General features: G+C 48.4%; 1 protein-coding gene across 2 annotated transcripts in view; it reads right to left on the bottom strand.

The window, feature by feature from the left end:
- LOC126530719 (nephrin-like) overlaps nt 1-13425 on the bottom strand; it is a 323184-nt gene that overhangs the window by 28814 nt on the left and 280945 nt on the right. For both annotated transcript variants that reach the window (XM_050177998.2, XM_050177999.2), the window contains exons 7-10: nt 8773-9069; nt 7920-8131; nt 2212-2299; nt 788-924 (exon numbers count right to left, since the gene is read on the bottom strand). In XM_050177998.2, the coding sequence (XP_050033955.1) occupies nt 788-924; nt 2212-2299; nt 7920-8131; nt 8773-9069 (734 nt within the window). The remainder of the gene's footprint in view (nt 1-787; nt 925-2211; nt 2300-7919; nt 8132-8772; nt 9070-13425) is intronic.

Genomic DNA, 13425 nt, shown 5'->3' with positions numbered 1-13425 from the left:
AAAGCCGGTTTTGGAAAGCTGTGCAAGTTCCTATGCCCGGCGGATTAAACCAAATACGCCCAGCGGAAGGCGCAGTGCGGAAGATAAAAATAATAACTGAGAATAACGCAAAAATTGGGGTACGCTTTCCCGTAATATTTCTCTTATCGTGGCAAAACGCGCTTTCCGGATCTGCTTACGCTTAGGTTAGGATCGCCAGAGAAAACGGAAAAACGAAATAAGAGCTAAACGCGTTAAGCAAACTGCGTTTCTTAAATGGAACAAGAACGGCAGGTTAAACTTCTAACCATTCTTTTGTTAAATCATGATCTACTTTTAGAGCTATCTGAAGGAAACAATTGCGACAAGAGGCTGTGGACACAGCCACGTTAGCCTTAGAAGAACACATGCAGGACATTATTCTTCGCAGAAAGGAAGAGAAAGCGCGCTAAACTCAATCAAAGAGTGGCTATTGTAAATCTCCTTAAGTATTTTGTATTCTAGGGCTTCTTTTGGGCTGTAGAACAAGAATCGATTCCCATCCCGCCACATAATTCCGCACGTTTAGCGTTACTCATATTTGTATTGCCAGATTACTTCCGTCCATTTCAAGCTGAAAAATTTGCCCATCTTCACGTCAAACTTTAATTCTCGTAAAAGAGGTCCCAGATAACTTGCTAATAATCTGATATCAAAATGTATAACCACGAAAATTTTCATCGAGAGGCGGCCGCTTACAATTTTTCAATCAGTCGAACGATCGCTTTATCACTGCCTCGAGCTAATCACGATAAGACGCGAAACTCACCCTTTGCGTTCCTTTGAACCAGCGGACAGTCGGCAGCGGATTCCCACCGTTCGTCACGCAGGTGATGTGCTGCAGCGACTTCGCCTGAATAGCAGTTCCTTCCTTGTACCCAAAAATTCGCGGGGTCTCTGGAGCATCTGCGGGCATGAACACAATCAGAAGCACGTTCGTCACGTATCAGCGACGTAGTCGATGTTGTCCTACGGAAGCTGCCGAAAGGCAAGTAGCTAAATAACTTTTCCCATAAAACTGGGACAGAAAGGGCATAACACGCGCTGTTCAGAGGTCTCTGGCCCAAGGTACCGCTTACGTCACATACTTTTGCTCAACGATCCCCGCTTTAAGTGCGCGTCGCAAAACTTGCGCTGGGGAAGAGCAGCTACGGCGAGCCTGTGGACTACGTGGGGAACGGACCGAGACGATCCATTCCAACCTGTTAAAACGGTGTTGGAGGATGGTTCAGGGGTTGCAGAAGACCAGCACGTTTCAAAGGTGAAACCTTGCACCGCTCACAATCACGGCAGCTTCTCACGTATCGCTGAACGGGCGAGAACAGTGGCCAGTAACACGTCTAGCGCATGTGCGCTAACGTCCTGGCGAAGCCTAAGCGACCGGTGCACGGGTCTTCATGGCACGCTTGCAGCACTCCGCGCAGTGAAACTGGGACGACTAGAAGGAACGTTTCTTTGGAGAAGCCTATCTGTTTGCTGTGGTGCGGTACTGTGGCGCCGTCTACTACCGACTCGGCTAATGAAGGCTGCTATCTTTGAATCCCGGTGCGTATGTAGGCGTGCCGAAATTATATATTGTAGGAGTGATTACTCCTACAAGCTGCATAACTTTTAACCATGACTACGCATTCACGCACTTCGCCGATATTGTGGGACGAATATTCTTTTACAAAACACGGTATGATACAGAGACCCCTTCCACAACTCAGTTTGTGTTCTGGGGGCCCTATTGCATAATTATGATATATTGTCTTTTGTTACGAAAATTGAATTGATCTATTCCGTTACTCTTGCGTCTCCCCCCTCTTTCCCACTTGTTCTCTTCTTTTTTCTTCTTTCTTTATTTTATTTGCTTTTTTTTTTTTAGTCGTTAGACTTCAGTGGTACAAGAGTTTCTAAACAAAGCGACACAAGCCAGGGCAAGCACAAAATTTAACTTGCTATCAAACATAGAATTTTGTTGCGTGAGCAAACGTCGGAGGCCCGCATGACACAGACGAGCCTTCGTAGCACGGGGCTCAAGAACCAATGCAAACACTAAGTGTACCTTGCTGTCACCATTTCGGAAAGCGTAGATGCATTCGATTTATGAAGCGTCTGTTATAGAAACATTACAGGTCTGCCGCCAAACGCGTTCAAAATTATTGTAACCACGGTAAGATCAAGTTGTCACGATGGCGTAAATCCACTTACAGAGAATGCTGACGGCCGCAGTTTCCACGACCGTGTCTCCAAGGGCCTGATTGACCGCGTAGCAGGAGAACATCTTCATATTTCGTTCCTGCGAATGGTGACGACAGTAAAGCAGAACGCCATTAAATAAAATTGTAGGTAAACCTATACATAAAAGTCGACCCTATCAAGACAATTCAAGAGATATCAAAAGAAAGAGCCGCGCGAAGATGCCGAGTGCCTTAACGCCAGCCACAGAAGTACAGCGATCAGCATAAAGCACTTTAGTTAAGGATCAACCCTTATTCAGTGGGGAAACGATAGGCCACCAGATGGAAAGCAAGATGCAAAACAAGTGATCAAACAAGAAGAACAAGTTAGGAAAGGAGGCCGCTTAATGCAGCAGGCAGGCGACATCAAACACATCCCCCAAAAGCGCGGTACACTTGATCTCGCATCTCAAAGAATCTGCAGAGCGTCAAAAAATAAAATAAGTAAATGAATAAATAAAGAAAAGAAGAAAAAAACAGAAGGAGCAATACGAAAGCAAACGAGTCGTATCCGAAATCAAGAGACATCCCGAGCTCCGTAAGTCGGCTGATCTCTGGCGCGTTGCCTCAAAAGGACGAACGTATCAGCGCGTTCCCTCGAATCCCGCAGCTAGTCCGCGTATGCGTGCGCGTGCGTGCACTCAGAGAAATGAAATTTCGCCGGCAACGCCGCTATCGTTTTCTAAAAAGGACAGCCTCTTCTTGCCTTGAGGGAGAAACGGCGAAGAAGGACTAGGAAGGAAGGGCAGGATCAAGGAGAAGGTCACGGGTTTGCGAGCCGGGTCCGACGGGCCCCACCGATACAGGCAAATAGTGTCTTCGCGCGTGACGCGCGCGGGCCGTCTCCCTCGCTGTCTTGCTCTTTACGTGATTGCGAACGCGGCCGAGGGGCGCAGCGGTTTTGAGCGGTTAAAGAGGCGCTGGCATAGACGGATTGCCCGCGTGGAGCGGAGGCCATTAGGAAACGGCCCGAGCCGCGGCTCCGCCAGCCGATGTAGGCCACGGAGAAGTCGGCGACGACGTTGTCGCGGACTTTTGGTGGCGCCCCGCGGACGACGCGGGGTGACGCCTATTTTTCTTGGCCGCGCCGGGGGCTTCGATGCGACGGCGGCAGGGGCGCATTAATTTCGGCCTTGTCGCGCCGGGACGTGCATACGGCGACGCGTGTGGGAAAGCAACGACACCGCCCCCTCGCGCGGCGTCGTGCCCGAGGTGCATTTGGTGCGCGAGTCGCTCGACGTGCGATAAAAAGGGTTCTCCGGGGAAGCGCGGTGAATGTGTTGACGTGTAAACCGGAAATGCTGATTGCGTTCAGCACGGTCGGTATGCTATGCATTCCGGAAGACAGTCGCTATGAATTCGTGTTGTTGATCCTTGTCTAGCAACCTGTCTCCGCACGCGTGAAAACAAGAGAGAGGTTGATGAAGACCGACAGTTTTCTGCCCGTGAAGGAAGTGGCAGGAAGAATAAACAACGTGATTAATTGTAGGGTGGGCACGGAGCTCCAAAAACCGATGGTATTATACCCAAGTCGCTTGAGCCAGGATATAGAAAAGAGATGGAGAGATTAGCAACAATGCATGTATTCGCAGCTTAATGCCTTTTTCATACTCTTTTTTTATTCCAAACGAATTTTTAAGAAATGGTCTTTGGCATACAGCGTAACTCAGTGTCTTCATGATACCTACCCGAAGAGACCACGTTACTTGCCTGGTCAGATCTTAATCTTAAATCAACGAATTAAGAATATTTGACTAATTAGCCTTTTCATGTTATTAGGCTCGTCAGACTTATTCCAGTGCAAAACCCAAGCATCACACTACTGACATCATGTCTGTTGAGAATAAATTATGGGGCTAGCTCCAGCTTTAGAATATATCTATCCCCAAACTGCGCTAACAGATGCTAAAGTTCCACTTAATATTGCCCTAACGCGTGTGAGCCAGGCTTGTTCAAAAAATTCAGTAAATTGATGCTCGGTCACGGCATTTTTCTTTTAAAATATGATTTATTTACGCACTCGGCTTCAATTGCGTGATTCCAACATCTTTCCTAAACTTTCCATATGAAGGATCATTAAGGAATGCATCCTGAATCATATAAATTAAGCATCGGAATTGTTATGCACGTTCTGACACCTGTTAAAGTATTTCACATGAAAAGGCAGAAATTCATTATACCGAGTATTGCATCAATAACGGCGTCAGCTGTACAGCACTCTTAATGTTAAACCACGGGCTAAGCAGCGCTGAAATCTCTCAACCAGCCACCATATTACATGAAGTTTAGCTTAGTAGCACGCTTGCGAGCTTTACTTGCCAGTTTCATTTTTTTTTTTTACTTACCATCTGTGACATTTGGCACCACCGTTCCACTGCAGCGGAATCGACACATTTTCAGTGGCGTCGTTCCGGATGATGTGAACATCGGATTAATCGCAGAGAAAACTTGGCCCGTGTTTACCTAAGGGACTTACGCTTCAATTGTTCCTGAAGGAAATTCCTGCCAATCCTTATGCTAGATATTTTATTAACGGAGGCGTCCGGTCAATGGCAAAGATCACTAATGAAGCTTGTTGAGCAATAGTGAGGGAGAATTCGGCCCCGGTTAAATAATTATCGCAAACGTGGTGTGAAACTAAATTCCATGCTAAATTCCATGCTAAACTAAATTCCATGCTAAAGCTTTAGCGGAGATTGTCGAGCGGCTTAGCAGTGACAGACCTGGCGCCGTTATTGGTGCAACACTTTCCAAAACACATATTCGAAATTATAGCTGGGCTGCAGCGCTCATGGTTTCAAGGCGTTTGCGTGGCCCCGTGGTTTAAATTCGACACATCTGCGAGTTCATTGCCAGTTTCCTTTCGCTTTTATCACATGTGCCTGTTTGATCTATAACAATTCTCGGGTGTTGGACGCTGCTTATGAATGTCGTAGCAAAGGGAACATGATTGGGAATGTCACTCTGCTCTATAAAATGCTAATTCGATCATGTTCCCTAACCAAACCTTATACTATTTCCCACAGGTCCCCCTCAATACACTCACTTGAGCCGTGACTGGATCTTTTAAACAATAGGGAGGACTACACGGTTCTTCTACGTGAACTCTGCGTACAAAGTTTCCACTGTTTACTTTCTTCCATTTTGCATCATTGCCGGATTGCGTACGCAGTTTAGTTTGTTCGTGATGCGTTCGCTTTTCTGTTTATGTCCCATTGCACTTACCCCCAAGAAGGGCAGCCAGTTAGCAAACCTCTGGTTAACCTCCATGCCTTTTTCTACACATCCGTTCTCTCTTTCTCTGTGAGCCACATTCACTGTGAGCTGATTTCGTCAGGACACACTGTATTTCACAAATGTTGAAGATGGAAGCCGTAAGAAAGTTTCCTCGCGCTCCAGAAATGCCTTATTAAAAGTTGTTAACTTTGCAGTTAACAACTGAGTTCCTGTCTTGTTACGACACGGAGCATAAATTCAGAAAGAATTCTACTCAAGTACGCTGCTTTTATTAAACAAGAGTAAGAAGGTGCTATCCTCGTTTGGAAAGCATTATGGCGCTACCCATCCAGCCTAGCAGCGGCGAGTTCCTCGCCTCGACGACATTTTCTCCGCCGAGTCTTAAGGCTAGACTAGTGCCTTCCGATTTCGGTGCCTCCGCTTCACTCAGCGCGCTTCTTCTGTTCTTTGGCGGCTCATTTTTTTCATACGGTGCAAATTTAACGAAGTTGATCCCAAGGTTGCGATTCTCTTTTTCTTTTTTTCAAGAATACGTATACGTTCGGATACATCACATTTTCGACAGTGTAAGATGCGCTCCCCTTCCAACGTCCTCGCCGCCTTTCGCCCCGCGGCCAAAACGTACATCTCGCACTAGACAGCGCAGCGAGATTTGCAGGCGTTAAAGAGGAAGGCGAGACGCGCACCGACAGAGAGAAAAGAATTTCGAGCCAGTGAAATAGAGCAAAAAGAAAAAGGACATAAATGCCGGTAGGACAGGACGAGGCAGGCAGGAAAGCCGGGAGAGCTCGAGGCGATTGTTGCCGCTTCCTCTGGCGATTTGTCCATTTTCCCCATCGTTTTCTGGATGTCGCTTCTTGATGAGATTTTAATGGAAGCGAACCAAAAGGGAAGTAAAGAGAGGGGGAGCGGGTGAGTGCGATCACGTGAGAGCGGCGCGGCCGGGCGAAGTGTTCCTCTCCGTCGGCGGCTGCACTCGGTCATCCAATCGGCGCGCCCAGCCTCTCGCGTCTCATCTCCGATTTACTACATTCTCCTTTCGAGTTCATTTTTTTTTCTTCCCTCGTTGCCGCCGCTACTGCTCACGCCTACTGCGGAGCCCTAGCCCCTCGCCGGTTCTTCTATTATCCTTTCTTTCTCACAACCCTACTTTTTTTTCTTTCTTCTCACTGCCTGTCTCTCTCTCTCTTGATATATAGAAACGGAACGGGCAGTAGCTACGCGGTCCTGCCCTCTTCGTTTCCTCCGAGCCCCTGCACGCCTGGTCCGTGAACACCTTTCTGATTTCTCGCCGCTCCATCTTCTGCCGAACGCCTCCTCCGCTGCTGCTTCCGAACACGCCCATCAGCTCGGAGCTACACTCCACGCCAAATGCGGGGCCCCGGGCGCTTAAAACGCGGCGCCCCGGCGGCGCGGAATATCACGGCACGGCACCACGCTCTCGGGCAAATCAGGCGTGGGAGACTACGCTGCGACTTGTCGGCGCTTGCTCGGCGATCAAAAAACGGAAAAATACGTAGAGGCTCGCGCGCACATTACGGCTGTACCGAAGTAGTAAGAAGAAGATAGTCACCGTTGGATGAATGATGCCGCGTGGGCAGGCGGAGAGGGGGGAAAAAAGGCTTGAAACTTTGTGAGAGGGTGAGAGCGCGGCAGGGTTCTTGAGACGAGTGAAATCGCCGAAGAGCTTGAGGAGCGAGGGCAAACCCAGGCGCTCCAGCGTCGGCGGTCTCCTGTACGCTGGACGGACCAGCAATAAAAACGGATTGCTTCGAGGCATGTCCCGCGTGTCCGCGCCGGACGAGAAGCACTAGGAATCTATGGCGCAATGGTGACAGCTGCCGGGTTAAAAAGCCGAATTGCCCGGCATATTGAGACGGCTGGAAGGACCAGCAAAGAGAGAAGGTGAAAAATAAAAAGAAAGAAAAAAAGCGAGAGTGGGGAAATGTTATGCAGGAGCGCCGCGTACAGGGGCGACACTTTCTAGCTACGACGGCATTTCTTTGCCCCGATATTCCGTCAATCTAATCTTTTCTGTATTTTCTCAGCGGCACGCGAAATGTGGCGCCGATTGCGCGTATACGTACTTGGCTCCTGCTTGCACAAAACTGTCAACTACTGCATTACTGCTTTCAGAGGATGTTTCAAAAAAGGCTTTTCCTCGGTGCCCACTACGGTGTTTTGTCTCGTTCGTTTCTTTTCGTTGAGTCTACATGTCCTCATCATTTTCACTCCGGTACGCCTTGTTTGGGACGTCTATGTTGATGTAGCTTATTCAAGATCGCGTGCACTGTACAGAAGCGACTTGGAGGACAATGAATGGCAAGGGAAATTAAAAATTAAAAAAAAGATTTCGTTTTTTTTTTTCTTTTCAGCTAACCTATAAATCTCGAAAAAAAGAAAGAATGGTTCTCCATAGGCGTCAGAAAATTGTGCTCTCACTTGTCCCGTGATGTTGACAGTGATGTTCGATGTGGTGACCCATCCGCCCTTTGGGTCAGCCGTCATGGTGGAAACGGACTCGAAGGGTCGGCCGTCCACCACCCACGAGACTTCGGCAGGCGGGTTGCTGCGCTCTGTGGAACAGCGCATGGTTACCTGGTCCCCCGCCTTGGCTTCCTTTGGGCCGCGTACTTTCACCTTCGAAGGTGCGACTGCAGGAACAACAGCACGAGTTAACCGGAAGTTCCCGTCCTTCGTTCCGCATCTGATGACGGTGAACTTTTTTTATTTACTTTTGATTCATTATAATTTTTTTCCCGATGCTCTTCTTATAGCGGAAATTCGTCGTAGTACCTATATTCCGAGGTGCGTGGGAGCCACTGCTTACTTCATTATTGCGAGATCACGCACAGAAGAATCCCTTGCACTAGGTAACTTCTAAGACTTCTACAGCAGGGCCTTCTACAACTCCACCCTTTATAGAAATAAATTTGCGGAAAATATCGTCTTCATATATTTACTCTGTCGTTACGATTACATTCGTCATGTGCTGCGGTATATCCCACCAGTATCAATCAATCAATCAATCAATCAATCAATCAATCAATCAATCAATCAATCAATCAATCAATCAATTTACTTATTTTCTTCCTGTTCCTGCATCGTTGCTTGTTGCCGTCTTTATGCTTTCTAGGGGGGGGGGGGGGGGGGGGGGGCTCTTTGGAGCTTTTTGCCCACTATCGTTGCCACTCGGGCGAAATTTCGGCCACGTGACCGGTGTGGCATAAAAACAGTCTTCGAGCTTCAGCACGGGCTCCACTGACGAGGAGGATGTTTGCCGAGCGACACTCACACTGGACGGTGAGCCGCACCGACGCCGTCATCGGCTCGGGCGCCACGACGTTTGTGGCGGCGCACTGGTACACGGCGTTGTTGTCCGACGAGTTGGCCACGAAGGTGAGCGTGTTGACCGACTCGCGGCCGCTCGTGGTGTACGAGCTGTCCACCACGCGGCGCTCCTGGTTGCGGTACCAGACGAGCTGCGCCAGCGGGTTGCCGCCGCGGGAGATGCACCGGAGCGTGGTCGTGTCGCCCATGCGGATCGTTTCGCCTTCGGTGTAGCCGTGGATCTCCGGGGGTCCAGGCGCAACTGCGTTCCAGGAGAGAAGAGATCATATTAAAAAGAAAGTGCGGAAGGGGGGGGGGGGGAGGGGGGGTTACTGTTTAGTCATTCATTTACTCAGAAGGCTGTGAAGGCAGTTTTGTGCTTTCTGAGAAAGTCTAGTTTATACGAACGGCTTTGACTCAAGTGGTGTGCGTCCACGTCTCCATAAGCTATCTCTCTGCCTTCTTTCTCTTCCCCTTCCTCTCAGCGTAGGGTAGCCAACGGACTCTTGACTGGTTAACATCCCTGCCTTCCATATATATATATATATATATATATATATATATATATATATATATATATATATATATATATATATATATATATATATATACATATATATATATATACTCGGAGTGGTGGCTGGTTCGCAATCAATTTTTGCAATTTTGCAGGAAGTTTGGTTAACTATACCACGTTTGTGGGCGTAAGTTGCCAGTTTAGTCCATAATGAACACGAAGTGGGTGTCGCATGCAGTGACGATACACAAAACGTGCCGATTTTGTTGCAACGGAACGGTGGCGCCATCGTAAGAGTGAACGGTGAGCGCTATTCTCGGCGTAGCCGCGAGAAATAGCACCACCATAACGTTCCAGCAAATTAGATAGATTTCTTTTTTCTTTTCTTTGTTCAGTAGTGTCGCCGAAGACGACGACCAATTAGAACTTATCCTGAACTAACGTCTTAATTAATGCCCGCGAACGTGGTATTAAACTTGACTCACTGCAAACTGCTGCCTCTGCATGCGCAAAATTTGAGCGCGCGCCGGGCCAACAGCGATTTAGCAGAGAGAGTCTTGTATGCCTGCCTCGCTCTTGGTGTTCTGGCGAATCACGACCGATAGGGCTTCTTCAACTTGCATTCAGTGCTCGCTGACGACGCGATCGCTCTTTCAGTTCACCCTCACAGCAATTGCAGCCGTCTCAGCATGCCTATCGAACCCGCAACTTCGTCCCCATAGCAATATAACGTCATAGCCAATCAGCCGCCACGGAGAGCCAAAGACCTGATTCGCAGAAACGAACCTGCTTACGACGGTGCTATGCTTCTACACCCTATCTCCACTAAACTTTGCAGCGTCTGTAGGTCTCATATCTTTCGCGAGGGAAGTAATGCCTGCACCCCCTAGAGCTAAAACGAGCAAGCCTACTGATGCGGTCCAGCTGGTACGTGTCAGAGCCCCCCCAAAAAAGCACGAAAACGCGGGACGAGGTGAGTGAACGGACGAGACTGCGCTGACCTGCAATAAACGTTAAGTAGGTCAACGCTTCGTAGTAATGGACGTAATAAGCGTTAGTTGCAGGTCAGCGACGGTGTCGTTCATTTTCTTAATTCGTCCTTGCTTCGGCGCTGCTTTAGCTCCGAGGAGGAGCACTTCGCCTGCGTGTCTCATATCTTGTCGGCATCAGATCAAGTGCAGTCGTTAACGGCAGCCAACGGCGTCACTTGGCCTCAGTATTTGTTCTTACTCGCCGCGAACCAAGGTTTGGACTCGCGCACGTGAAAGCATCGTTGTGCTTTCTCTTCATAATTTTGTTAGGATCCGCCGGGCTTAACTTACAGTACCTATAATAATTATTTTTCTCTCTTCTATTTCGTTCTGTCTAACTCCCTTCCCCATACCCAACATGCCTATGCACGGTAGCAAACGGGAAACTTGCATTTAATCAACCTCACAGCATTTCCCTCTATCCCTCTCCCTCTCCTGGGCAGGTGCGTGTGGGAGACCGGGTTAAGAAGTTCCTAGTCCCGTCTGCTGAAGTGACACATTTCAAGCGGGATTCAGCCTCAGGTTAGTGTGTTTCGGGAAAAAGGTGAGATTACAAACATGTACAGCATGATGTACAATCTATGTACTGTAAAACATATTGTGACGCCCAAAACCGGCGACCATTCAGCGTTGCCGCATTCGTGTTCGACGGTTCCCCATCACAGCTTTGTGTTATGTTTACGTTTATTGTATTTCTTGTTTGACGTTATGCCCGCTTTTCTTTTACTTTCCCAATACCTGTTCTAGCCTGAAATGTTCGAATTTCTGTACCTTAAAGATATCTCTAGAATAACTTATGATACGTATTCTTGGCGTAAACGCCAAGAATACGTATCATAAGTTATTTAATGGTTCATTCGCCCATCTAGCTGAACACACGCCGATTAAATCTCATACGGTGCTTCGTCGTTTCGTTTGATTGCTGCGTGCTCGAAGCTACCCGAAAAGAATGTCCTCTCAAAGAATAAATGTGAAAATTCGTACATGGCCACTTTGCCTGACATAAACCAACATACACAACCGCAGTTTTCTCCTGCGACCACCGAAGTTCACGCAACATAAAGCCCCTGGCAAAAAGAAAGAAAGAAAGAAAGAAAGAAAGCAAGAAAGAAAGAAAGAAAGAAAGGAAAGAAAATAGAATAAAACGGCGTAACTTCCTTATCTGTTTCAACTGAATATCTGAATTGAGAAAAGCGATTATATCGGCATCAGTATACGGTCGCTTCCAAATCCACGAACGCGGCTATTGCGACAGTTTGTCGTGCGTTGGATGCGTGCCATATTTCAAATTTCGCGGGTTATGTGCATGTTTATCACTTTTGAGAACTGGTGCACCTAGTCCCTCGTTTCTCACACTCAGAAAAATACTTTACTATCTCATGGCTTGGAGTTTAACTAAACGTCGAATATCAGGCAAGAGCTTGCCCATAGCACAACTAACTATACATAGACGCCTAATTACAAAGGCTGCGCCTCCGTTCGGCACGTATCACGGTCTGCAAGTAGAGCCCAGAGCATAGCGATCGCGCCTATATCGAACGAAATGCAAATTCTGCTCCCCTATCTTTTTTGTACGTGTGTGTTCCCTGCCAATGTCTTTATTTTTGTCATAAGCATCTCAATAAGTAACCGACCGGACACTGTACGTTAAGACTGGCTCCTTCGGCGCTGCATTTTACAATTCCCTCTTCACCGCACCCAGCAACGCAGGAAAAATATTTCACGTCGACATAATCCGTTGTTAATACAGCGCTAGAAACCTCGTCAACATATAATAGCTGTTAGAAACATTCTTAGGCCACAAGTAATTCCTAAGCCATTGAAATAAAGATTTATTCATTCGTTACAAAATAGCTCGTGCAAAAGAAGAAAACGATAAATTTGAGGGCTGATTATTTCGATATTCCATTTAGCAACTATTTTCGCAAGCCGTACCAAACAATAAATCTGAGAAATGGACAAATGGTTCGCTTACTCTTATAATCTCTGTTTACTCCCTCGTATGCACAACCGAAAACGCTGGACTTACTTCTGTTACCTCCAGTTCCTATCTTACGTCGCCCGGGGTGAATACGACAGCCACGTCTTAAATCGTTTGCTCAATCAGAGCGCACGGGACGAACTACTAAGAGCTGTAGCCACGGTGATTTACTCGTCCCACCAGTTCGAGACGAGAGTTTGCATTCGGCTCTGCAAACTACTCGTTGCCGCCGCACTGGGGAATGACGCAGGTAAACACGGCTCCCCGGGCACCGGGGTACTGACGCAGCGCGCAGTGTAGGCGGCTGCGGGATACCACCGCCAGCGCTTGGTGGGGGGAAGCGCCGCGCATTTGCAAATTAAATTTCCAGTCTACACCCAACGGCCACCGAGGTGGTGGAGGGGGAAGGGGGAGTCTCGACCGAAGAGGGGGGGGGGCGCCTCCTCCAATTTTCCTCGCGGCGTAATTTATGCGATTAAAGTGGGAATCTCCGCCACCTCCCCCGTTGCGAAGGGCACGGTGCCGGCGACGAACGTGCGCACTTAGCAGAGGCGACGCTGAAGCGGCGATTATGATAGGCGCCGGGTCTACATCCCTGCCCCCCTTCCACGTCGTCTCGTCTGGCCCTCACCTCGTTTCGTGCGGCGCGTCCTGACGCCGCCGGGGCTTTCTCCAGCCGCGACAAAACACACACAGCCGCTGGAAAGTTTGGCTCTAACAGAGGTGCCCCATACCGCACGCGCTAACTCCGTAACTACGAAGCGCGCTAAAACCTTCCAAGCTACGCTGTAATATATATCTTCGTCATAAAGGCGTTTACGAGCTTTGCCAGCTGCGAACGTTGACACCTGTGGCCACGGCGTCAGCGTCGTAGGTGGACGCTGACGTCAGGCCACCGCTCGCTACGATCGAGTGGATTAAACGCAGGCGCGGCTCCGCAGTTTTCGTCTATGCTTGCCTCAGCGTCAACATTCATTACCTACACTCGCAGCGGCGTTACCTCTTTATTTTCGTAATTGCAGATCTTGCAGTAGCCTGAACTCTCAGCTGCTTAAAGTGACCAAGTAGTTGGCGCGATAAAGAAGCCAA

The sequence above is a fragment of the Dermacentor andersoni genome, chromosome 5, assembly GCF_023375885.2.
Source record: "Dermacentor andersoni chromosome 5, qqDerAnde1_hic_scaffold, whole genome shotgun sequence".
Lineage (NCBI taxonomy): Eukaryota > Metazoa > Arthropoda > Arachnida > Ixodida > Ixodidae > Dermacentor > Dermacentor andersoni.
This window is presented reverse-complemented; position numbering and strand designations above follow the sequence as displayed.